Raw genomic sequence first — 26,036 nt, 5'->3', positions numbered from 1 at the left:
GTCAGTCCGCGGTATAGCGGGGACACACCTCCTGTAGGCAATGCTGTAAACTTTTTTTTTTAATGTACCTAAAGTCTGAACTTGATAGGTATGCCAAGACTATGCATATTTACTGTTTTTAAAAACGCCTTATTGTGTGGACGTGCTCAATGGCGCCGTGTCAGCTCTCGCTTCCACCTATAAGTGGGTCCGAGTCGGGACTGAACTCAGGAAACCAGCCTGCTGAGCAAGTGCCATTAACAGCTGAGCTTGTTCCCTGCCCCTCCCCACCCCCCATTTTATTGTACCATTTTACTTCGAGACCGCATTTAATGTAGCTGGGGCTGTCCCGGAACGGGACTTCGCTTACTGGCTTACGTCGTGTTGAGGATTGAGCTCTGGACTTCACGTGTGCCAAACACATTGTACGGTCTTCATGGAGCTCAAAGCCCGAGAGTCCAATTTGACGATCATCTTATTTTTAAAGATTTATTTTTATTTTCATTTATAAGTTCATATGTGCAGGTGCCCAGGAAGCCAGGAAAGGGAGTAGGATCACCTGGAGCTAATTAAGTTAAATATATTGTGAGCTGCCTTACATGGGCTTTGGGAACCGAATTCAAATCTTCGGAAGAAAAAGCAGATTTCATCTCTATGGGTTTGTTTGTTTGTTTGTTTGTTTGTTGAGACAACGTCTTGCTATGTATCCCTCAAACATGACAATCCTCCTACCTCAGCCTCCGGAGTTCTGAGGTTAGAGTCTACCCTAATTGAATGACACCTCAAGGAGGTATCTAGGCTGGGAAAAACTAGGGAGGGGAGCACCATCTAGGAAGCCAGGGGAGAGTTAACATCCTTATCGGCTGCTTGAAGGCCACCCACGCTCTTGACCATAACCTCTCACCCACTGCTTTGTAAGTAAGCCCAATGGACTCCTTAGTTCCCCAGATTGAATTCGGTGGATCTGTGCCCTCATTTGCCATTGGGACCTTAGAAAGTGCCTCGCCCCTTTCCCCAGAGAAAAGTCTTACAACAGAGAGAAAGGACAAATGTTGACATAAGAAATTAGGGTATATCTTCTGTGAAGGAAATCGTAAGAAAACTCAAGCACGGAAATGGCTCCAAGTTATGGGCAACAGAATGGAGACCCTGACTGGAGGTTTTATGTTGGTGCTACCTTGCTGGTACCTTCATACCCAAAGGGACCAACAGGGAGTTCAAGACAGACGTAAGGAAGATCAGTTTGTAGGGCCTTCCAATCTAACTTAGGTTCTTAGCTCAGAGGGAGTCAGTACTAAAAATTGATACAACCAGTACTCCAACTTTATATTTTTTTTCTCCCCAAATTTATTTTACATTCCCATGGTAGTTAACAATAAATCTCCAAACGAAAGGCTTAGTTCATTTATTACAGCACAAATATCTCAGAACACACTGTATCAGACACTGCTAAAGACCTGGCAGTAAATCTAAGACAAACAGTTTTCACTTTCCAAGTTTGCAGTCAGTCAAGCAGGACATAGATGCAGAGCATTTTTCAAATGACACAGTTATTCTGAAAGTTTAAGATGCTACAGGAACATACAACCAAGGACTTAATTGTGGAGAGGAGACCAGATTCAAATCTGCCTTCCCGGTTTATCTATAGTGGTTCTTTTAACATTGGAGTTTATCTGGAGTGCACTATAAGAAAAAGGAGGAACTGGGGAAATCCTCCTCCCTTCTGAGTCTTCAGATGAAGGCAAGGAAGAAGACAGCTGAGGAGTGAATGGGAACATCAGAAAACTTGGAGCTCCTAAAAAGGAAGGGACCTGGTATCCACCAAAACCAGAGAAAGATTGCTGAAGATGACTAGAGAAGACCCTGCATGCAGTGTGTGGTCCCAGCATTCCGAAAAAGATGCAAAACAAGGAAGGACCTGGACTGTCTAGTTAGGAGCACACAAAGTCATTCATCATCCCGACAGATTTGTCAACTTTTCATTCCAGTCACACACTAAAAACTCAGTACACAGCCCTTAGTTCTAACTTTCAATTTTCTTTACCAGGTCCTGTTGTCTGGCTGTTCCTCATAGCCTGCTGACATTTCACAGAAGGGGAAGGAGATGTCCCCTATCCCACAGCTGCCCTTCCACTTTCTCTATAATGGGTTATTTTTAACTTTGAACTTCCAGATGAAGCGTCCCCATATCAAGACTCCCTTGCTTCATCTCACCAAATGATGCTACTCATTCCTCCAAAAAAAAAAAAAAAAGAATAAAGTCCGTAGGCCTTGCATGTTTCCTGGTCTATAAAAGTCCAGCTTTTAAACTTTTACCTAAACTTCTCTTCAAACATTTATAATTACTCTGACATTTTCATACTATGGCTATGTGTATACAATTGTACTTTGCTCTTATTCACACAGACACCTGCCTGTCTTAACTCACCCAGATGTCTCTTGGTCTTCCTTTTAACAACCTCTAAGAGAACTTCAAACCAAAGCTTAAGCATCCCAAGTAAGTCTCACTGTCACCCAAGATTAGGTTGAGCTTTTAGACTTCAAATGCATCCCAACTTTCGGTGGCTTGAAAAGCAGAAGATGCTACCCTTAGTGTAAGGGCAGCAGACCGTACAGAGAGACATGGTCCCTGTGACATGAAACAAATAGATACCAGTACTCAAGAGGATTGGGGGCTATAGCCAGAGAGACGAATTTTGCTTTTCATCCAAGTCTTGGAACTCAAATTCTGAGAAGGGACTGGGGCCGACACTCTGTAAGACATAGCTGCACTGTTCTTCACTGTCGTTGCTCACAGCTCGTGAGCTAAGCAAGTTTGAGCCTTTCCTGGAAGAGCACCGTCCAGACCTTTAACATACGCAACACCTAATTTTTCACAAATGGAAAAATCCAAATGTCAGGAAGACCCCTGGAAGTCTCTGCCCAAAAACCATCCATTTTGTTGTCAGAGCATATCCTAGATGCCTGACTCCCTCCAGATTCGTCTTTGAGAAAAAAATGAGGAAGAGGAGAGTGTCTGCCATGAGACACATGAAGTCACAGCTGCTCATCAAAACCCAAATACTAGGTGGCGTGAGTGGTGATGAGGTACATGGCTGATGACGATGCTCCCATGGAACCCCTCCGCTGGCGACCATTCTCTCATGGAATCCTTCAGCCTTCCGTGTCACCAGCTTCCCCTTTGACATTCACTTTATGAGCTTTTACTCCACACACAGGTTGGGTGACTTTCAGACCTTGGCACCATCTCTATTTAGATATCAAGACTGGTTGCTAGGCAACCAATCAGCTCCTCTCTCACTTCCCCCAGCAGGGAGCCAGCTGACTACTAGCAGAACAGGTCAAACAGAGCTCAGTTCAGATCAGATCAGTGCTCAAGGAACTTGGATGAAAGTAAGAAGGGGGGAAAAGTGGTCTAAGAACAATGCAAAAGAGTCCTGTTCCAGGCAGTTATGTCTTATACAAGTATAGGAAAATAGTTGAGTTTTAAGGCTGAATGCAATTTTGGGCATCATTCCAAACCTTTATTTATGAGTGATGCATCTGACCCCCTCCAGTTAAACGATCTATCTAAAGTCAGATGGAAACACAGCTAGAGTCCTGGTGTCTAAACTTCCAAATCAAATCTCTCCTACACCAACCATGGAAGATCTAAAATGAACCCCCTCAGAGGATGATATCTTGATAAGTTAGAGGAACTTTTAAAACTAGGCATATTTGGAAAGCCTCAAACTTCTAATGATGTTATAGAAAGGAGATTAAAAGTTGACTAAATCTGAATTTTAAAAAATCCTTATATACAATATAAAAAAAAAAAGAGAGAGAGGAGAGAAGAGGACATGCACGGGAGTCTGGGTCACTGGGCAGGCAGGGCAGGCGGCAGCTGCATGCTGGGGGCAGGCTGCATGGGCTGCCAGCTCTCCTGGGTCTGGAGGATGCGGTACAGCTGCTTGAGCTGAGCGACGATGTTATCCTTGATGTCTGGAGTGGAAATCTGCAGGCGAACACTGCCACTGTCAAAGGACCGGGTGAAATCACCAGAAAACATCTCATAGATCATGCGAGCCACCACTGGAATGACCTGTTCAGGCAAGAGCACACAAGTTTCCACCAAAGAACAGGCATTTTTAAGTAGCAGGAGAGGCCCTGACATTGAAGAAGAACCTCTGAGGCCCTGAGAACCACTTGGCCTCCCCACCCACAGCTAGATACTAGTGAACCGCTATATCTTCACCAGTCAAGGTGCACCTTAGACGTTGGTCAATTCAAGGAAAGGAACCTGGATACAGCATCGTTCCACATGCCTAACTAGATGGCAGCTTACTGAACAAAACTGAATCAAGAGGCATCCACTCCCTACCTAGGTGTATAACTCCATGCATGACCCCAAGTAGACTTGCAACCATTCCCAGAACACAGTTGCATCTTACAAACACGAAAAAAAAACTTCTTATAAGAAGAGATGTAAAACGCTGCATCTCACAAGGTTTTAGCAAGAGCCTAACAGCAGGAAAATGAAAGGTGAAGTGTCCATTAAATTGTTCACCCATGTTAAGAATGCGATATTTACAACATAGTCCTACTGCACAAAACTTAAACCTGCTGCCTCACTGACGGCACTAAAATACACATAGGCCAGTGGATGCTCAACCAGGACCCATCCCAGACCAGAGGGTAAAGCAGCAGCAGGAAGAAGCGCTGCAGTCATGGCCTTATCTCCTCACCTGGACCAAGATGAGCTTCCTCTCCAGGGGCTTTCCATCTGGCCATTCTTCCCCAAAGCATAAGTAAATCTCGAAAGGTGGCTGCTTCTCTATCTGCCCTTTCTGGTGGGCAATGAGCTCTGCGGAAGACAGAAAAGCTACTGGATTATCCCCTGTCTTCGCCCATCAATGTCACCTGCAATGTCACCTGCCATGTCACCTGCCATGCAGCCCAATACAATAGCCACAAGCCATGTGCAGCTATCATTTTAAATTAATTAAAATCAAATTGCTCCTTCGTCATACCAACCACATTTACATGCTCTCCAGACACATGTGACCAGTGTTTACCAAACTGAACATCACAAAATACAACTTGTCTATTATTTCAGAGGGTTCTACTGGAAACTGGGGGTATAGACTTGGAATCCAAAACACATTGTAAGTTTATATCGCAATACTTTTTCTAAACTTGCCTCCTTAAATTAACTATTCAAATATTTCCTGAAAGAAGAAGAGTGTAAGTTTTGCTATGATGAACAAGGTCACCTTCCAAAGGGAAAGATAATCTGACATTTGGGGAGAGAGGTACTGGCAAGACTGTTTTCTCCACCCCCAAAGGAGCCATAACCAACCTCAAAACACCTTTCATGCAGATAGTCCTGGAGCTTAACTCAAGTCCTGGTCCTAGCTTAAAACTAAGGTTCTCTTCTCCCCTGACCCTTTGTTATGCCAGGAAAGCTTAGGTGGGGAGGGAGGAGAAGGAGGAAGAAAAGGAAGGGAGAGGGGGAAGGGAGAGGGGAACAGGAAGAAGAGGAGGAGGAGAAAGGAGAAAAACCTTTAGGGCGCATCTCCCGGTATCAATCTTCTAAAACCAGACTCACCACTCAGGAATGTTTCCAGACAAAACAACTTGACCTTCTTCTGCCTCTCAATCAGGTTAGGAGCAGCAAGTGAGGGGGCACACGGCCCCGACCAGTACACTTTGCACTGGCACAGCCGGATGGCATAAATGGCATGTCCGCTGACCTCCAGGATCAGTCCCCTGTCCATGACATCCAACAGCTTACTGGTGAACAACTTCTGCTTCTCATTGGTGATATGCTCTGGCCCCGGGAACTTGACCTGCTCCAGGCTGACAGGACCAAAGAGCTCCTCCTGGTCAGGCATGGGGCCCAGGTCCCCATAGAAGAGCCGGCAGCCCTGGGGGTTGCTCACCGTCATGGTTTGCCCATACTCCTTCCCACGATACTGAAACTTGATGTCCAAGTCAGTCACTACAAGGTGAGAGATGACAGTGAGTCCTGTTGCTCTGCATTTTCTGTCCATCCCTAAGACTCATGCCAGTCCACCAAGATCAAGCCATCATCTTTCAACCAGCTTTCAGGAAGGTCACTGCCATAGTTATCCTTCCTGCAATAAAGGGAGGTGTCAACATACCCCAGGGTGGTCACACAGAAGGACGCCTTGCAGCAGAGCTTAAGGCTCAGATGTACTCTCTGCTTAGTTGCCACACCCTTGGGGCTATAATCTAACTCCATAAGCTGATGGTCCGGTATCCCAGGTCACACCAAAGTAAAGATACATCAGCAATATCTGAGGGGGGATGGCAAGACTGTCTCCCTCCAATATGGGTAACCACTTGCCACATGTGTGCACCATGCACATGTGTGACAAATGTGACCAAGGATCTATTCGATGTCAATTAATTTAAGTTAATAATCACGTGTGGCTAGTGGCTACTCTATTGTGCATCATGGAAGGTGTTTATTGAACGAAGAGAGAATGGCCACTTCTTCAGAGAATAGGCATCAGTGTCTGGTCTGCACTTCACTTTTTTTTTTTTTTTTTTCTGAGACAGGATCTCACATAACCCAAACTAAATTTAAATTCCCTATGTGGCAAAGAATGGCCTTGAACTCCTGACCCTTTCGCCTCCAGTTCCTGAACACTGGGATTATAGGTGTACGAAACCTTACCCAGTTTTATTTAGTGCTAGGAATCAAAACCAGGGCTTCCTGTATCATAGGTAAGCACGCTACCAACTGAGCTACACCCTTAGCCCTGCATCTCACTTTTTAAAGTAACTGGAGGAACAAGAAAAAATACCAGGCCGTCCTGAAATCATACATGTTAGTACACACCCTGAACCTGTTCCACATATGCTATAAAAGAGGTTCACTGAGAACTACGTTTTCACTCAGCAAGTCTTCCCTGACCCCAACAGGCCTTATCAAAGCTACTCAGCCTCTTGGACCAGATTTTAGGTTCATGTCCCATCATGTAGCGTGTGAAAAGATGACAGGGGAAAAAAGTTAATTCTTCATCAAGATAAACATGTACCTAATTCAGAGAGTCCCTAAAGTCCCTCAAAATCAAGAGCCTTGGGTGACCAAATCCATGCCGTGGCCTAGCACTTCCCTGTCTTAGAGCAGACCTTGTCACCAAATCCCCAAGAACAACAATAATTAACTTGTACCTCTTACCAATCAGAACAGCTGAACAGGCAAGAAGGAATGGGCAAACATTTCTTTACTTCCCTGGCAACTCATCTCACAGCAGACACAGAGAGTACATAGGCAGGACAGGTAGCTATTCTAGACATTTTAAAAAAAATAAGACAGACAAGGTCTAGAAGTGTGGCTCAGTGGTGTTTGCCTAGCACGCAAGAGGTTCTGGTTCGATTCCCTGCACCTCAGGAAAAGAACAGAGAAGGAGGTAGGAAATAAGGGAGGCAAGGCCATGTAATAAGCGATGAAGCCCCAGCAATAAAAAGCAGGCCAGCTTACTGGGGAGGGAGCTGATCCACAGCTCTGGAGAACTATAGAAGGGCTGAATGGGTGCCTGCGGTACTTCCATCTCTAGAGGTTCTGTTTTGGGCCACACTGACTCAGGGCTGCAGTTTCCCACACTGCAGTTGCCCACGCTGGCTGGTGCCATGGGAGAACCTAGAACAGAAGAAAGTGAGTGAGCACACAGGGAACAATATCATCTGGCCCGAGGCTCGGAGAACAAGCAAGGTACAGGAGTCACCAAACCATAACCTGGTATGATCTCCCAGCCCAGCACAGATCCCATGACTCATGACCCAGTGACTACACAGCTCCTGATTCCAGTCGTTTTATTTCTCCCATAAGCTCATTGCTTTAAAACCCTTTATTCACTGAAGATCAAATGGAGACAAAGGAACTTTCTCTATAAATTGATTCAGGACAGCATGATGGTTCAGCGGTTAAGAGCGCTGACTGCTCTTCCACAGGTCCTAAGTTCAATTCCCAGCAACCACACGGTAGCTCTTAACCATCTGAAATGGGATCTGATGCCCTCTTCTGGTGTGTCTGAGGACAGCTACAGTGTACTCGCATACATAAAACAAATAAAATCTTTTAAAAAAGAAAAGAAAAAGAAACAAAGAAAGAAGAAAGGTGCCCTGCTCCTTAATCAGTACATGATGACTCAATGTCTTTATAATGGGAGCACTGAGGTATACACATGGTGACTCCTGTCTTCATGAGGGGAGCACTGCACAGTGTGTACACAGTGACTGTACACAGTGACCCAATGTCTTCCTGAGGGGAGCACTGCACAGAGTGGACACGGTAACCCAATGTCTTCATAAGAGAAGCGCTCTGCATAGTGTGTACACGGTGACTCAGTGCCTTCATCAGGGAGCACTGCACAGTATCTACACGGTGACTCCATGTCTTCATGAGGGGAGCACTGCACAGTGTGTACACAGTGACTGTACACAGTGACTCAGTGTCTTCATAAGGGAAGTACCACTGACTCAGCCAACTGGCTTCAGGTGAGTGTCAATGTACAGATGTTCTGGTAAAACAAATGCATTTTACAATCATAAAGTCTTAAAGGGGGAGCTGGATCGATCGCTCAGTGAGTAAAGAATTTGCTGCCAAACCTGACAACCTGAGTTTAGTCCCCAGATCTACACAGTAGAAGAAAAGTGACTCTTATAAGTTGTCCTCTGACCTCCATTTGTGTTTTTGTGGTGTGTGTGTGTGTGTGTGTGTGTGTGTGTGTGTGTGTGTCCATACACAATAAAAGTGCGATAAAGTATTAACCCGTCTGAAAGGGGGACTGTAAAAACAACTCTGGTTAGAGCACTGGCTGCTCTTCCAGGGCACCTGTTCAATTCCCAGCACCACATTGGCAGCTCACAACTGTCTGTGAGTCCAGTTCCAGGAGATCCCATTCCCTCTTCTGGTCTCCACATGCACCAGGTGCACATGTGGTACACGGACACGCAGTTAAAACACTGACATACATAAAACTTAAAAATTAAAAAAATGCCCAGAAACCTAGCTAAATTTGTCTCTATTGGCGAATGAAGTAGAAGGCTCTGTGACAGGATGCAAGGAAACCCCAACTGATTATCTTTTAATTCCTTTATAAACTTTAAGCCACATTTATTCATTCAACAAGATCCAGTTACTGAATGAAAACCCTAGTCCTTGGCAGGCTCGATGGTGCATGTCTATAATCCCAACACCTGGGAGGTCACAACAGCTTAAAGAGCACTTGTCCCAAACCACTCTGAACCTCATATTCAAGTCAAAAGGAAAAACAAAGGAAACCCCAACTCTACTTCCTGCCGCTATCAGGTACTGGCTTGTCCATGACCCCCAACCCCACCCAGGCATCATCTTTTCGACTTCTGTGGTTCTGTAACGCGATTTCGTCTGCTGCCCACCTCCCTAGCACTGAAATCACAGAAGCTGATGTTCTTTGACCCTTTGCGTTAAATGTGAAGCCATCCTACATTTCTGCTGGTAATGTATGTTCTACAACTTTTTAATAGTTATTTTTAACAGGTGGCCTCGAACATGAAGAAACAGCAGTAGTTTCAAATAAGAAGCCAGAACACTGGAAAAAGGCTACAGCTTTTCAAGGAACGAAACAGAATGAGTGAGCCAAGAGTCCGGGGAAGAGCCAACGTTTCCAACTCTTTTAACTGGTTTGCTTGTCTTAATCTTTTTTTTTGTTTGTTTGTTTGTTTTATGTTGGTTTGTTTTGTTTGAGATAGGCTCTCCGTGGACCAGGCCGACTTCAAGTTTGTAGTGATAGCCTGTCCTTGCAACCAGATACATTGGTTATCACACTCACCTCAGATAAATGTCCAATTTAAAATTTCACTGAGAGAGCAGCATGTACTAATACTGTCTAGATTAGAAAATCTCTACAAAAGCTGTCCTTTTTTTTCTTTTTAGATAATTGTTATGTGTGTGGGTATGATTCCAGGTGCCCAAAGAGGCAGGGGACAGCAAATGCTCTGGACCCAGGTGATTGTGAGCCACCCGAAATAGATTCTGCCAATCTCTCAAGCCCCCATGAAAGTTTCCTTTATCCACCATTTGTTTTCAAGGGTCCAAAAGGCACCTAAGGCACTCACCTTCAACCCCAGCACAGAGAAGCAGAGGCAGGTGGATCACTGAGTTCCACACCAACCTGATCTACATGGCAAGTTTAGGCCAGGCAGGGAGCTATACAGTACCCTGACTCAAAAAAACAAAACAAAACAAAACCAACAAGAAGAAGGGCTGTGAGCAAACACGGGTCATGTCCTGATTCTAGGTGAAGCACTAGAACCAGCGACGCCCAAGCCCTAAGGCAGCATCGTGGTTGACCGAATTCTCTAGGTGGCAAATGTCACCTCATCTGACCCACAGCATGCAGACAGTGTGAGGTGTGCTGGTGGCCAGTCATTCTACTAGCATCTCCACGGGCCGATGCGGAAAGAATGCTTCAGGAGGGCAACCCAGAGCACAGTGGGAATCCTCAGGTGAGTATCTACAGTCAGACACAGGCCCTGATGCCACACAGCAGGCCCCAACCTCTCCACCTCCTCTCTCCTGGAGAGCCGATTCAAACGTCCATACAAGAGGGTGTTGCTACAAAGCCACCATGAAGCTGCTAGACAGGACTCTGGAAGATCTACTTTTCCCTTTTTCTTTTTATGTCTCTTTTTTTTTTAATTGGCCTAAGCCTGGAGAGACTCTTCTCTAACACGCTGGGTTTTCTCACTCCTTCTTGAAGTCCCTTACTCCACCATGTGGCTAAACACCACGTTTGCCATTGCTAAATATACTAGCTCAACTCAAACATGGCTTTCTCTCTTCCTCTTCTCCATCTTCTTCCTCCTGGCAGTTGTCAAGATTTACAGCTTGCCTGTCCAGGGAGTTTTTTTTTAAACACTAATAATATTGTCCAAGCACCTTCAAATGATAAAAGATTTTTTTCCCCAGAGCTGAGGACCAAACCAAGGGCCTTGTGCTTGCTAGGCAAGCGCTCTCTACTACTGTGCTAAATCCCCAACCCCATGATAAAAAAACTCTTATAGATAAATCCACCAGGGCCAAGTACCATCAACTAGAATCAAGTTTTCCATGGCACAGCTTCAGTGGAGTGAATTCTGATAAGGACATAACTCAGAATTCATACCAGGAAAACTACAGTTCATAAACAGGATATATCAGTTCTTAGGAAGTAAATTCCCAAACTTGATCATTCACCAAGAATGAATCACGCTCCTTCTAGTCCTTTGAATTGGATGTTCTCTAGAACCTTAGAGCACACCCTCTTGCTTCGGATTAACTGAGGCATCAGGTCTTCTGCCTGTGACTCCGGCTTACTAACGCACCATCAGTCTGGCTGGGGAGCCTGCCACCTCCCTACCCCTCAGAGCAATGGTGGATGATGGGTCAGTAGTTCCAAAGCTAAGGCCAGTTACATCCTCCTCATCCCATGGGCCACTAGCCACCCCACTCACCATTGATGTTCAGGAAGGGGAAGGTGTCCTGGATCGGGACGTGGTGCTGTGACTGTTCAAGTTCATCTTCCTCGTCATCTTCATCCACATCATTATCTTTCTCATCCCAAGGAGCAGACCCTGTGGATCCTATCCAGGACACATGAAGAGCAGTTAGTTTCACTAACATCTCAACAACTGACCAACCACCCAGGCTAGAGACACCTCAGTTCACACCCACCAGCTTTGGCTAGTTCTAAATCCTTCTACAGAGTCTGAACACAAGGTCTCTTATCTCACCTTAGAAATCCTTACCAGTTACTATAACTATACAGTAGCTTTCTACACAGGAGCATCCCTTTTAAGAGTTCCAGAATACTCACTTGTCACCTGTTCGAGAGCCGCATATGAGGGAGGCACAAACCCTCCATTATGGCGGGGTCTGACTGAATGATAAGGCTAAATGTCTGGCTCTTCATATTCATTACTCGTTGAGGATTGGGTGGTGTGTTCTCAGCCAAAATTCTCTACAAACTAAACTATCTTGACCCAACACTTATAGAGAACAAAAGCTCACACAGGTCATGTATCCACTGGTTCTACTAGTAACCTTTGAAAAGGCAGAATGATGAGAGTTCACATCTTGAAACTGAAGAAACAGAGGCTCGATATGCCCAATAACAATTCAAGTCCAACAGTAGTAGAGTGATAAAAACCAGGTTTGGAATGCAAGCCCTCTAGTTGTTACTCCTCCATCCAGACAGAGGGTGTCCTGCCTGAAAAGCTGTACCCTCATCTACCTTCTGCTTGAAGCACTCCTTTTGTACCCCCTTATACCATCTGCTCTCTGAGCTCTGCCTAGGCAATGGCCTGATTTCAACCTGTCTCCTTAAGAGACCAACCTTGGGTCTATCCAAGCCTCAGGCCTCACCTGGGTTAATGACAGAGCCCTGGGGCTGGGGGATGTCACACACTTGATAGATCTTCACAGGATTCATGGGCACTTCCTTGGTGCCGTCATACATCAAGTTGAATTCCCGGCTTTTGTTAAGAGCACAGCGGAGCTGAGCCTTCCATTTAGCTGGGTCAGGATCGTCCACCCCTTCCTGGTACTTTCCAGTCTCCACAGCCCAAGCCTGAGGAATGAGACAGTGTGAGTGCTGACCTCTGTGGGGAACTACCACCAAGCATGCACACGCCCCTCTCACATGTGCACACATGCACACACATGCACACACACCTCTGAGTGTTCTACTATCTCAATGCCAATTTAAAGATTAGGGTGGGTAATATTGACCTTAGGGCCAACAAAGGCAGGTCAAAGAGAAATCAAACTGTATGCAAACAAAAGATTGAAAGGAGCCTTAGTCCAGGCTTTAGCAGCAGCACCTGTCCAGACAATGGCAAAGCTGAAGTCTGGGGCGACACTGTACACAGCAGGCTTTAGGCAACTGTTTTCTCCTCTTCTCCAGTCTTTTCCACCCTTGTTCTTACTCCTTTTTTGTCATCCTACATCTGTTTTGTTTTTTGTTTTTTGTTTTTTGTTTTTTTTTGTTTTTTTTTTTTTGTTTTTTTTTTTTGAGGTTTTAGGATTTGATTTTTAATTATGTCCGTCTTGGGTGTTAGGTATGTTAATGCGCATGCATGTGCCCTCTGATGCCAGAACAGATCACTGGATTCCCCAGAGTTGGAGTTACAGGAGGTTGTGAGCTGCGTATCAGGAACTGAACTCCGGTATGCTGCAGAGCAGTATGGTCTCCTAACCACCGAGCCATCTCTCCTGCTCCTGTTTCATTATGTACCACCCCACACACACACACACATACACACACACTGGAATCAACTCCAAATCCTCCTCCTTTAGCCTCCCCAGCGATGAAAATGAAGTGTGTTACACCTTGCCAGATTTTCTTTTAAAACAAGAATAGCTTACACAACAATAAGGACAGCAAAAGGAAGTGAGACAACATAAAGACTCTCAGGGGCCAGATGTGGTACTGTCTACCTGTAGTTCCAGCACCGAGGAGGCTGAAACAGGAGGACAGTGAGTTTGAAATTAACCTGGGCTGCATAGAAAGAGAGTCCAGGGCCAACCTGGACTACTACGTCATGAGGGCTCGGTTCAATAAAAGACAAGACAAAAATTCTCCAGGAAGCATGCTCCGATGTTCAGCTTGTCCCAACCCCTTCCCCAGGGCGGCAACTTTTAACAAATTCTCACGCATCTCTCCCCAGTTCTTCAAACTCCCCTTTCGTGGAAACCTCCAGCAGCGGCCTGGGGGCGTGGCCTAAAAACCGAGGTGAAGCCTCCTCTGTTTTCCTAAGTAGGAAGTCAAAGTGCCACTAAGATAAGAGGAACAAGAGCATCTGCCCAGTGAGAAGAGGGGAACCAACGTGAGGAACAGCCCCTCAGGAGCATCCATGGGGGAGGAGCAGACCAAGCGCTGCTTCCAGGTTCCCCTCACGGGTTACCAACTCTCCCCGCTGGCCACATGCCCTCTTCATGTTCGCTGATGCAGGTTGAGGAGACCTCATTAGAGGTCTGTTCCTCAAACAAGAACACGCCGACCCGTTTACATGTTTAACTTCACCACATTTTATTTAGTTGGTGTATGTAAGTGGGAATTAGTTCTCTCCTTTTGTGCCACGTGGATCCTGGGGATTGAACTCAGGTCCTGAGGTGCAGCGACACCTGCTGAGCCATCTCACCAGCCCCACTGGAACCTTCTCGAGCTATCAGGGCAGATCACTCATCTAAACTTTTGCCACATAGAACCTTTTTCTCTTCTTGATTTTTCTGAGACAGGCTCTTACTATATACCTCAGGCTGGCCTCGAAAATCACTGCAATCCTCCTGCCTTAGCTTTCAGAGTACTAAAACTTTACACACACACCACCATGCCAGGCGCAGGCTTTTCCCTTAAGCCAAAATTGAACTTTTGTACCCTCTATTGAGATCTCTGGTCCCCCCTCAATCCCACCCTGCAGAGTGGCAGAGTCCAATGTTAACTAAGTCTTCCAGGCCACATTCACTTCCTCCAGCCACATTCTCTGTTTTGGTTTCCTCTGTGTTTTGCAGTGTAGAATAAAGAATACCAACCAAGTTGAGCTGCCCAGTGTGGCTTAGCAGGCACCAGGGTGGCTAAGGCTGACTCCATTCATAGGGAGGCTCAACTTCACTGCTCCTAATACCTGAGATACAAACCCGCTATTACCTGGCGGACCTGCCTGCTGCCTCCCCTAGCTCCTTGTGTTTTGTCCAAACTTCTGTATTCACACTGGCTCTGACTCTATCCAGCTGAGTCCAGCCAGAGGCAGATTCTGGAAGCAGTCTATACATTTCTGTGATTCCCTTAAATCCTGCTCCTTCAACAGCACGGCTGGACTAACTAGGCCTCACGCTAGCACCAGCTTCCTGCTCACACCCAGCCATCCCCTCAGTCAGTTGAGGTGATACGAAGAGGGCTATACTCCTTCCAAGCACAGCTTCAGCATCAGGAAGGGAGGGCCATGAGGCACCATATGGGCCGATGCTATGACGTATAAACTGTACTTGTTCAAACCCCTCTCTGAGCCTGGTCACCATGAAGGCCCTATTTCTCTTTCTAAAATGGCTATTTCGACATTTTTATCGTACTTTACATGTATCTCCCCACACTTCTACTTCCATGACAATTCTAAGAAGCAGACAGGCTGACTTCATCTCAACTTTACCAAAGGAAAAACTGAAGCCCCAAGACGTCGCATGCTTTACTCAAGATCAACCACCCCACAGTGTTGGTGGGTATAGAAGTTGAGGTTGAACAGTTAAGGCTCCCACTCAGAATCATAAGGGGGCAAACGGAACAGGGTCAGAGACCCAGGTTCAAATCCTGGAGCTGCCATTGATTGACAGGGGAAGTTACTCAGCTTCACTGATGGCTTCTAAATGTACAATACAGGGTGGGACAAAGACTCCCCCTGCATGATCATCATGAGGTTCAGGTGACACGGGAACCCAGGAGCCCATGCTGGTGCCTCCCTCACCTCTGTACCTCACCAAGAGTTCACCAGAGCATAGGACCTGCCTGCAACAGCATCCTGTCTTCTACCACTCCAATGCTCCCCAGGAAACTACAAGCAGACATACCCATGCGAAACTTTCCTCACACCCTCATGAGAGGGGCCTAGACTTCAAGAGCAAACTCAGACCCAGAGCAAGGCTGTAAGGGATAGGACCAGGCCTAAGCAGGCTTGTCCATTGTCAGCTCCACCAGTGATAAGGCACCCTGGTCTGCAGATATTTCTCTTGACACTTTCATAACATCCACACATAATATTAATACATTATAATATTCATAAACTTAGTGCTTCATTTACATACTTTAAAAGTCCTCTAGGGCCAGTTTTCTCTCTGCCTCTCTCCTCTACACCAGAAATAGGTGGGAAATAGCCTGGCGGGAAATGGCTTTCCTCAGAGCCCTGAACTTGACTTCCCTGCCTCTTCCTGATCCTATAGCCAGTCAGGACCAGATTGCAGCTTGGCCTTCCAGCTTATAGACAAAGTAAGAAATGACCAGCATCTCGGGCTGTAGGAACTAACTACTCCTGAGATGGAAGGGAGACGTTGGTCTTCAGTGGAGAGGCAGCTCCTGGCAAACTGTAATCACAATGAAGTCCTTCTGTAACAACTACCTGCTCACTTCTGTCTGAAGTCAAGCTTTGGTTCCACTCAAATTCAGTAAAGTGAGATGTGACTAAATCTTGTCTTCAGCAGACCACAATGGGGATCGGAGAAGAATTACTTGTTATTTGCGAAAACGTAATTAGGGCTTGGGGTGTAGCTTGGTGGTGATGTGTATGCTTTGCCTGCACAAAGCCTTGGGCTTGATTGATCCTTAGGGGTGAGAAAGAAAAGTTGGGAAAAAAAGTCAGAAGAAGAGCGGGGACAAGAAAGGGGAGAGGAGAAGGGAGGGGAAAGGCAGAAGAAAGACATCTAAAGAATATAAAGCTGCGAGGAGTCTGGAGAGATGGTTCAGTAGTTAAAACTGTGCACTGCCCTTGACGGAAAGCTGAGTAACCTGGTTCCCAGCACGCACATGTACACACACACACACACACACACACACACACACACACACACACACTCACCCCAGATCCACCAGGATATAAACTGAGAATCTTGCAACCAGTGGGAATGTAAAGACCTCGGCCTCATAGACGCAGCTAGAGAAGAGGAGTCACAATTCGGGTATCCCACCACATAGATTCCACTACACCAGAACGCCAGAGTAAAGAAAGCAAACAAACCCAGAATGGCCTCGGAGAACTGGAACAAAACAATTCAACTCGGATGGCAGAAGGAAGTGCTTTACCTTAAAAATGGTGTTTTCTTCCTCTTGTTGGGGGCTGTGCCGCGTGGCATGTTTCCAGGGGATCTGGAAGCGTTTGGAATCTCTATGTAGCCAGATGAGACCAGGGTAGAGGCCACTGTCCACCTGGGCCACCAGCCAGGGCTTCAGCCGGACTCTTCGAGGGTGGAGGGCCATGCTCTAGGAGTAGGGAGAGCAGAAGAGTGGAGCTAGCCACTGGGAACTTTCCCAGCCACCGTTCCCAAGTGCTGCGGCTACGGTTTCACTAGATTACAGCAAAGAAATTAAATATGGCAGTAAACTGTGCCAGAGAGAGGAGAAGGAAAGAGGTAAAAGGGTTCTTTTGATTCTTATTGAGAAGCCATTTATACTTCATGCTCTGGCCAAGTCAGACTTATCATGCAAGCAGATCACATTTCTCCTACTTAAATCCTTAAGCTGAGGAAGGTGATGTCATCCTCGCCTGAACGTAGCTTCTTCGGGGGCTCTGCAAGGGAAGGGTGACTGCTCTTTTCAATCTCGCCTCAGGAGAGGGAAGGAAAGTTTTGGAAACTTCGGTCCAGAAGCTAAACAAACTATCTCTCTCAGAAGACAATGGAGAAAGGGTTACTTGAAAGAAGCATGTGCGGGGCGGGCCCTAGTTCCAAAGTCCTCACTTGGGTGAGCAGGCAGTCTTTCCACCAGCCCAGACAGCCGTCCCTCTTTTGGCTTCTAGCAAAACAAGTCCCAGCTGATCTCCAGTGCCTGAGGTACAGTTTGAGAATACTTTCCCATTGTGAGCCTAGGAAAGCCCTAAGAAGCCCTACAATAACCAAATTCTGTTGTCACAGCTAAGCCCCGCACAGCTAAGCTGGCCTCTTCACCTGGGTCTGTTTATCTCCCCACAGAGGCTGGAGGAAACCAACTGGTTCCAGGCGCCAGGCTGGGTAAAGTCTGCAATTGATTCTCCTCGAAACATGGACGCTGCAGATAACATTCTACAGCAGCCAGCACTCACAGCCCAAAACAAAGGCCTGTGGATCCCATGCCAGAGGCAAAGTCCCTCGTTAGAACACTGTCTGCCTGGGGTATTGTGTTAGATCCTTTTGGATGAGGTCGGGTGTATTCAGAGTAGTACAGACACTTGAGGGTTTTGGTGTTCTTGTTTTGTTTTTGCTTAAGATAGAAATGGACACCTGGAAAAAGTCAGTCATTCCACAAATATTTGCTCACCAGCAGCCGTGTGCCAAGCACCATGCTAATTACAAACATCGCTCATGTTCTCAGCCTATGTCCATTCCTCCTTGAGGAAACCACACTGGGACTAAAAGCCCCACAATGGCTTGAAAATGCTACCCTTCTTCACTCCAGAAAGCCCTCACCAGGGTCACAGTTCTGAAACGAAGCCATTTAAGTCAGCTGAACTACCTTCCAAAGAGCTTAACTGTGGGTGACCCCTAACATCACTTTCTTTCCCTGGGCAGGTTCCACCCAAATACAGGGAACTCAACCCAACTCAATTTCTGGCACTTTAAGAGCAAGGTAGGACCTGAGCCTTCTGACCCAATTACCAAGTCCAGCAACTGAAACCTTCCCCCTGGGAGCACAGCTTGCTGGGCAGGTGAGCTGAGCATAGAGCCTTCTAGAGCCCTTGCTCTTGGCCCTGGTTTGGGGTGCTTCACAGGGCATCATATGGAGCCATTAAACCCAGGGAGTATGGGGACACCCAATGAGAAGGGACTACAAGCAGGAGACTGGAGATTAAGGTCAGACTGGGTTACATAAGACCCTACCTCGAAAAGAAATATCAAAAAGGAATCTATACCCCAATGGTAAGTGCTGCCTTCTCATTCAGTCCTGTTCTTGCTAGAAGAGGATGGGGCAAGAACAAGGGAGAGCACTGCAAACCTATTAGCCTAGCGCTGGACACCTATTAGCTTAGCCCTGGGCACCTATTAGCCTAGCACTGGGCTATGAACAGCCCCACTGCAGTCCTGAGAAGTCCTGACTCTGAGTTTGTCATGCATGAGAAACCTACGTCTCATCAGACAATGCACCTGAGGGTTTATTACAGTTGATTCACAGCCATCAAGAACAAAATGAAGGCAGACACGACAGTAATCTGCACTGGCAGGGCAGGAGGAAGAGCCACCCCTGGTCACTGGTGACTAAGATCCTCACTCTGGATTCTCTATGTTCTCCCAAGATGGGGCCACACATGTGTGGCTCCCCAGCCTGCCTTCTTCTACTTTACTTCCTTCTCTGCAACCCTTTCCGCCTTCTCAAAGTCAGCCAGGAGTTCCCCAATCTGCCATCTGAGATTCTTAGAACAGGGATGGGCAGTGGGGGAGGTAAAAACAGCCAAGATGTCAGAGAGGGAAAATGGTTTGTTAAACCAAATCCACGGGCTGCAAACCCCACAGCTACGGCTGTACAGCAGTATATCCACTCCATAACACACAGAGACACGAACCAGGAAAGACATCGCAAGACACCGTGACATACGTAGTGCTTGCCCAGAACTTTGTACGCCTCTCTGTATGCTTAAATATAGGAACCACATTTTGTTTCGATTCCCAATTATTTAATACTGCACCAGCATTTTCCTATACCACAGGACGGTGACACTTCTCAGGATGGATAGCAGTGCCATCCTCCACATCGACACAGGCTCTAGAGTGTCACTTGTGTCATCCCGCACTCAGGATCCAAGACAGGGTGTCAACCCCATGTGACAGCTGAGTTGACTGAGGCGCAGGGATAAGGTTAAGGGGCCTCTACCTTACCTCTGGGTTGCAGCAAACCCTGCCTTTGTGCCCTGCACTCTAAGCCTTCCCCATTCTAAACACAAGATATCAAGTCTGAACCAACAAGGACCCTGAGAAGGAGTCTCAACAATGAGAGGGAGAGATTAAAGACACCTACTCCTCTCTAAACTTTCAGGCCGCTGAAGCTGTGCCCTGCCATCTCTAGATGCCACCACATGAAAATGAAAGGTCTGTGCTCTCTGACAGGTAGGAACCATCCAGTGATAAGGCCACCACTCACCTTCTCACAGTGAGCAGAGGGCAAGGGTACTTCCAGGCTCCCAGGGCACTAACTGTCCTCTCATTGCCTGTTCCAGGAACGGATCCTTTCTTGTAAACACCCTACTACCTCTGCAGTCCTCGCTGGGCTTCTCGGGACCACAGACCTCAAGCTAGTAGGCTGTCTCGGTTTGGGCCAGATCTCAAAGGCAGCTGTTGGGACGGCCCTAGTTTCCCATTCTTCCTGAAGGGAACTGAAATGCCAGCTCTGTGAATTTTATTTTCCGCCATGCCTGAGTAAACGCTGGGCTCCTGGTCATCTCCTCAAACACGTCCTCCCTGTGGGTTTGGAGTTGGTGGATGACAAGGCCAAGGTGTAGGCCACTGTCCTGTCATGTGTGGCACACAGATGTAACTAGCAATTTCACCAATCTCTGCCCAAGCACCCTTGCCCTCTCCCTTCCCTAGCTTCCCTCTCCATACCCACAAGAAAACAGAGAAGGCTGGTGATCACTTTATCACCGAGGGAAGCACAGCAGCAGCGGCAGCCCAGGTCTCCCTTCCAGGCAGGTATGGGAGACTTTCTGCTCTCTGCACCGCCTCCAGCCCCTTCAGGCCAGGAGGGCCTCACCCGCAAAGGTGCCACGCCTGGCGCCACCCTCCCCAGCACCTAGCTTGGCTACCTGGAACTCCACAGCCGTCTCCCAGGCCCAGTGTGAGCGGCCTTAACTGTGCTAGGACACTTGGAAAAAGGAAAACAAATCCGCCCAAACCCCAGGTCGCCCTTATCCCCGCTTCCCCGAAACAGCCACTAGGGCCCGGGGCCTCGGGGTCTGGGAAGTCCCCGCTGGGACACAAGAGCCAGCCTCTGAGTAAGCTAGTAAAAACCGGAGGGGCTAGGGAGGAGAGGATGCCTCCACTCTATCCGACGGTGGAGCAGGCGGAGCAGAAAACGAGCTCTTTCTGCGGGAGGGGATCGAAAGGGGTCCGGTGCTGTCCCAAAGCTACTTGGAGAAGGGTGCCCAGCACCCAGCCTAGTGCGGGACACGGAACCCAAGTCAGCTCCCCCGCCCACACAAACTCCAGTGGGTCCGGCCCCACCCGTCAGGTGTCTGTCCTCCCTTAGGTGGCTTGCTGACGCCCGCGTCCCCACCTGGCCTCAGTCGGTGCTCAGGAACAGGTGCACAGGAGTTCTCGCCACCGCAGCACAGGAGCTCTCCCGACGGCTAGGCACGGCTGGGAACCGCGGGCTCCTCTGCGGCCCGCACAGGCCCGCACCTGCCCACCTCGGTGCCCGGTGCTCAGAGCCTAGCCTAGTTGCCACTGCCCCTGTACCGTCTGGCCACGCCCTCCAGGTGTGGCCACATCCCCCGGAGTTCAGGATTGGTGCATTGCGAGAAATCTGATACTCTGCGTTCCTGGGCCGAGGGCCCCGCCCTGCCTGTTCGTCACCCTACGCCCCTGCCACCAAGTGAGGGAGCGGTCCCCGTGTGGGCCTCACCCTGTGGGTGTTCGATGATCCTGAGGACTTGCAAGGGGGTCCGGGGGGGCATTAGGTCACTTCGAAATAGGAGGGCGTCGTCCCTCCCGTAGTAACCCTGCACAGGTGAGGGTTTTGAGACTGGGACACACAACTAGAGCAAGGACCTGCGTAGGTGGACTTGGCTTTGAGAAACTACTCCAGGACGTGTCAATGCACTTTCCAGGACTGCCTGTGGACCCGGGTTCTATCTTACTTTCTCATGTGTTCAAAGACGACCGCAATTTCCGCTTTTCCCGTTCTTACGAAGTGCTACCTGAAAGCACAGACCCTGGAGCCAGTTGTGGAGTTCAAACGACCGATTTTATCAAGCACTAGAGACTGGGGAAAGTTTTCTCAGCTCTCTGGGCTTCCGTTTCTTTTCTGTAGAGTGGGATTTCTACAGCTGCCTGCCTGGTAGATTATGTGGTCACTCAATGTGTGTCTAGAGTACATAGCACTTTTGGTTATTATCGAAGAATAACCCACAATGCCTTGCAGAGTAAGACCATCTTTTCTGTCACCTGGTCTTCATGTCCTGTGGACCTCTCAGCTTCCCAATCCATAGATCAACTATGAAAGCAGTGTCCAACCAGTGAGGCAAACCCCTCACCGCCAAACGCCGCTGTTACACGGAGATGGAGCATGGGTGAAGCACTTAAGAAGACTGGGGATCTAGCTTCTTTATAGAGTGTATCAAGGCCCTGGGTGAGAACCTCCCCAGTGCTGTAAGAATAACAGTAATGAAGGATCCACCACTCAGGAGACTAAGGTGAGAAGAACAAGCCTTCATAGCCTAACACTGTACAGTGTGAAATTAGTATTAGCTGTCATCCTGACTGGACACGTGTGTGAGGGATTGTATCGATTAAGGTTGGTCTCTGAGAATGTCTGTGAGAGATTGTCTTGATTAAACTTCCCACTGCTGCGGGAAGACCCATCTTAATTGTAAGCAGGATCATTCACTGAGCAGGGGCTCCTGGACTGTACAAAATGAAGAAGCTAAGCCAAGCTTAGCGTGCATGTATCTCTGTTCCCAACTAAGGAAGCTTGAAGCTCCTAGATCTTGAAATCCCAGGAGTGGCAGGCCATACCCACTCTAGAAGTGAGCCAGGAAAAACCTTTCTCCCTTAAGTTTCTTTTTCTCGTTATTTTATCACAATGGGAGGGGAAAACAAGACAGTAAGTTTGAGGCCAGCCTGGGATCCATAGTGAGAGTGGGTCTCAAAACAGTGAAGTAAGGAGATAAGGGAGAAACTGTGAGTGGGATGTGAGGGGCTGAGGGTGGGGCCCCAGCTCCAGAGTGCAGCTTTATTTGGATGCTTCAGGATGTGATGGAGTTAAGATGAGGTCATTGTGTTGGCTCTAATCCAGCATGACTGCTCTCCTTATAAACGAAGGAGAGCTGTACACAGGCAGCATGCACAGAATGAATATGATTCAGAGATAAGGGAGAAGACGTCATTGAAATTCAAAGGCAGAGACCCGGAATAGCTTCCTTTCTACAGTCCTCAGCTGAGTGGCACCACGGCACTGCCTATGGCATCTATTCTGGTGAGCGTAGTAAATTAATATAAGTTGGCTGGAGAGCCCCTGGTTGATGATAAATGTAGGTTTGCTCCTAGTCCCAGATCAGCTTGGGGTGTCACCAGGCAAAGGCTTGGGACAACAGGGAGGCCCTGACACCTGACTCAGCCAGTCTCTGCTTTAACCACTGCCTGTGGCCACTCTTCCCTCTGCTCAGGGGAGGGGCTGCTCACCAGTCCAGCTTGCTCTCTAGGACTGATGCTTGGGAAAGCTCAGGTCTTCCCTGAGTAGGAATGGCCTTTGAAACCAAGCAAATGCTCTTTCAAGTGTATGTGCAGGGGAAGGCCTGTCACCTGAGAGAAGCCAGGAGCTTAGACATGACACTCACTCTTGCCCGGGCTGAAACAGGGACTAAGGTGATGTCTCAGGGCTCTCCTTTAGAAGTGTAGGGGGTTGAGTGTGGCATTTGCTGGTAATCCTAGCATTGTTGAAGTAGGGGTTGGAGAGAGGTGGCTCAGCAGCTAAGGGCACTGACTGCTCTTCCAAAGTTCCCGAGTTCAATTCCCAGCAACCACATGGTGGCTCACAACCATCTGTAGCTCACAACCATCTGTAATGGGATTCGATGATCTCTTCTGGTGTGTCTGAATACAGCTACAGTGTACTCGTATAAATAAAATAAATAAATCTAAGGGGAAAAAAGAAAGAAAGAAAAGTTGAAGGATTGTGAATTCAAGGCCAGCCTTGGCTACATAGTAAGGTTGAGTCCAGCCTCAAAATCAAGACACATATTTTAGAGTGAAGGAGATTTAAGCTGGAAGAGTAAATTCTCTAGTCCAGAGGTTGGGGACATAGCACAATAGTAAAGTGCTTGTCTAGCATATGCAAAACCCTGCATTCAATGCCCCCAACACCACAAAAGTAAATTCTCTAGCTCAGGGCTAAGACTGGCTTAGAAATGTTTGTTTGGTCCACACTATGTCCTAAAGTCTGGAAAGTTTCATGTAAGCCCTGGAGTTCACAGTATTGTCTTTAAATGTCCCACTGAGAACAGACACCTGGCCAGCTAGAAATGGTGCCCATGCAGAAGGAATCTGTGTATCATAGTTAGGACAAGATACCCTATTACAGTGGTTCTCAACCTCCTGATGCTGTGACCCTTTAATAGGCTTCCTCATGTTATGGAAACCCCCAACCATTAAATCATTTTGTTGCTACTTTATAACTGTAATTTTGCTTTGGGCATGAGTAATAAAGTAAATATCCAATATGCAGGACATCAGCTATGTGATTCCAAAGGCGTCTTGGCCCACAGGTTGAGAACTACCATCCTATTGGGCTTACTTACTTAATTACATGAAATTGAGTATTAAACCTCCTCATAGACAAGGTTTCAGAGAGGTCAAGCAGTTTTCTCAAAGTTGTACAGCCGAGTAGCAGTAAAACCAGATCCAGAACTCAGAGGCTTTTTTCTGACAAGTGCTATAGTGAGTACTAAACCACAAATCACACACTGGGTGGGTGATGGTGGGGTCACAGTTGTTAATGCAGTTAATAGAACAAAACTCCAGTTTTCATTTCAGTTCTTGAAGAAGCAACAGGAAGAAGGAGGCAGGGGCCAACCAGGAAGAAAGCCCTGGCTTCCTTGAGAGAACCAATAGAGTCTCTTTTGCTTGAGAGAAGCCTCGGCTGGGGATAGGGTTCCTTGTGAACCCCATAATATCCTGAAGAAATGGATTCTATGTCCTCCTTAGAGGTTCAGTTCCCTCTGCTGTGGTTGGGCCTGACCTTGCCTGTCGTCTTGCCCCGTGTTGCTGCTCAGGTGCTGACTCACCCATGAGTCCGAGTTTCAGGCAGTAGTCAACTGCAGCAGTACATGGGCCCTGACTCACACCAGCGCAGAGAGCTGGGGAGTCCCTCATCTGTCCTGTCACCTGTCATTCTGTGGGAAGGAGTCTCCTTTGCTGCTGGAGACGTCAACCTCTATTAATATTGTGCATGTGACAATAAAGCAGTGAGACCCAATCCTCCTGTCTTCTTGGCAGAGCGAAGGGTGAGGTAAAACTGGAACCCCAGCCAGAGCTTGTGCCAAGGGAGGTCTGAGCCTTCCTGGAGTCAGCGACAGTAGCTGCTTTCCCAGGATTCTTCAGTGGAGTGAGCTGCTGAAGAGGCCAGATGACACCAAGCTAAGCAATCCAGCCTCGTGTGCTCATAACAAAACCCAGACCCTGGCAGCCTTCTAGAAGGCATTCCACAGCCCGAGGGATTGCTGCTTTCTTGGCCTTGGTTGCCTCTGCTTCCACTCAATCATTTCAAGGTCTCAGAACTACAAATGAACCTCAAAGCCTGGCTTAGCGGTGATGTGCATGGTTCGTTGCTCATATCTCTGCTTCCTCTGCCCTCTGACCCCTGTGCGTGGCATCCTAGGATCCTCAAGATGCCAGAGAGCAGCAGCAAAAACAAGTACACAAACAAGCCTCACTTTCTACCTCAGACCATGAACAGACTTTGACTCGGGCTGTGATCTCCCTGTTAAAGTGCCCAGCTATTCATATCGGACTCTGTCTTTGGATCAAACACAATACTGAAAACTGCTGTCAGAGAAGCCCCTTTCTCCTTGGGCAGGAGGAGCAGAGGGAAAAGAAGGCAAGATGTGTCCTTCAGAACTTAGTAAGCCCACCCTGGGGCTCTCCATCTGTTCTGTGTCCCTGCCCTGAGAATCTGATATTCCATTTCTCTCTCACCCTGATGTGAGGGGTTCCATCTACAGTAAAAGGATCAGCCACCAAACAGCACTGTGCCTGTGAGGGTTTACACTTCTGTGGGGACAGAGCAGTGGCCTGACTGGGGTCAACAATAAACAACCTACCCTGTTACCAGACACTGGTAGGTCAGAAAGTGTCTTCAAAGTGGCCAAGTGCCGTGAGGTGAGAGCCAACCTCGCCGTTGTCAGCTGTTCTGGGTTTTGCTGTGTGAACCATACTCACAAGGCCTTTCCCAAAGACAACCCGAGGGGAACTCTCGCCAGCCACCCTGGTACAGCACTGGACTCCGTATGAGTTGAGTAACTCCACACAGTTCACTGACTTTAGAGAATGAGGTGTGTACGGATGCTGACTTTTTCCTGTGGTGAAGTGGAACAAGAAGCTATACCTCTGCCCAGCCGAGTAGACAGACAAGCTTATCTCT

At 47.6% G+C, this 26,036-nt stretch overlaps 1 protein-coding gene across 1 annotated transcript; it reads right to left on the bottom strand.

The window, feature by feature from the left end:
- Positions 1-1,369: 1,369 nt before the first annotated feature.
- On the bottom strand, positions 1,370-21,142 carry Irf6 (interferon regulatory factor 6). The gene is made up of 8 exons (XM_032915233.1): positions 20,955-21,142; positions 16,800-16,976; positions 12,377-12,581; positions 11,467-11,595; positions 7,472-7,630; positions 5,567-5,959; positions 4,704-4,822; positions 1,370-4,060 (listed from the first exon to the last, which is right to left on the bottom strand). The coding sequence occupies exons 2-8, from the start codon at positions 16,971-16,973 to the stop codon at positions 3,836-3,838; spliced, it is 1,404 nt and encodes a 467-aa protein (XP_032771124.1). The 5' UTR covers positions 16,974-16,976; positions 20,955-21,142; the 3' UTR covers positions 1,370-3,835.
- Positions 21,143-26,036: the final 4,894 nt, after the last annotated feature.

This window comes from Rattus rattus, chromosome 10, assembly GCF_011064425.1.
Source record: "Rattus rattus isolate New Zealand chromosome 10, Rrattus_CSIRO_v1, whole genome shotgun sequence".
Classification (NCBI taxonomy): Eukaryota; Metazoa; Chordata; class Mammalia; order Rodentia; family Muridae; genus Rattus; species Rattus rattus.
The sequence above is the reverse complement of the archived record's forward strand: the minus strand, read 5'-3'. Positions and strand labels throughout refer to the sequence as shown.

What these genes read in the sequence shown, in the direction of transcription:
- Irf6 (XM_032915233.1), bottom strand. Translation starts at nt 16,973, where the DNA reads ATGGCCCTCCACCCTCGAAGAGTCCGGCTGAAGCCCTGGCTGGTGGCC. An exon ending in AAGAAAACACCATTTTTAAG is followed by an intron (nt 12,582 to 16,799) that starts GTAAAGCACTTC and finishes CTCATTCCTCAG; the next exon opens with GCTTGGGCTGTGGAGACTGG. An exon ending in GGAAGCTCATCTTGGTCCAG is followed by an intron (nt 4,061 to 4,703) that starts GTGAGGAGATAA and finishes TTGCCTGAACAG; the next exon opens with GTCATTCCAGTGGTGGCTCG.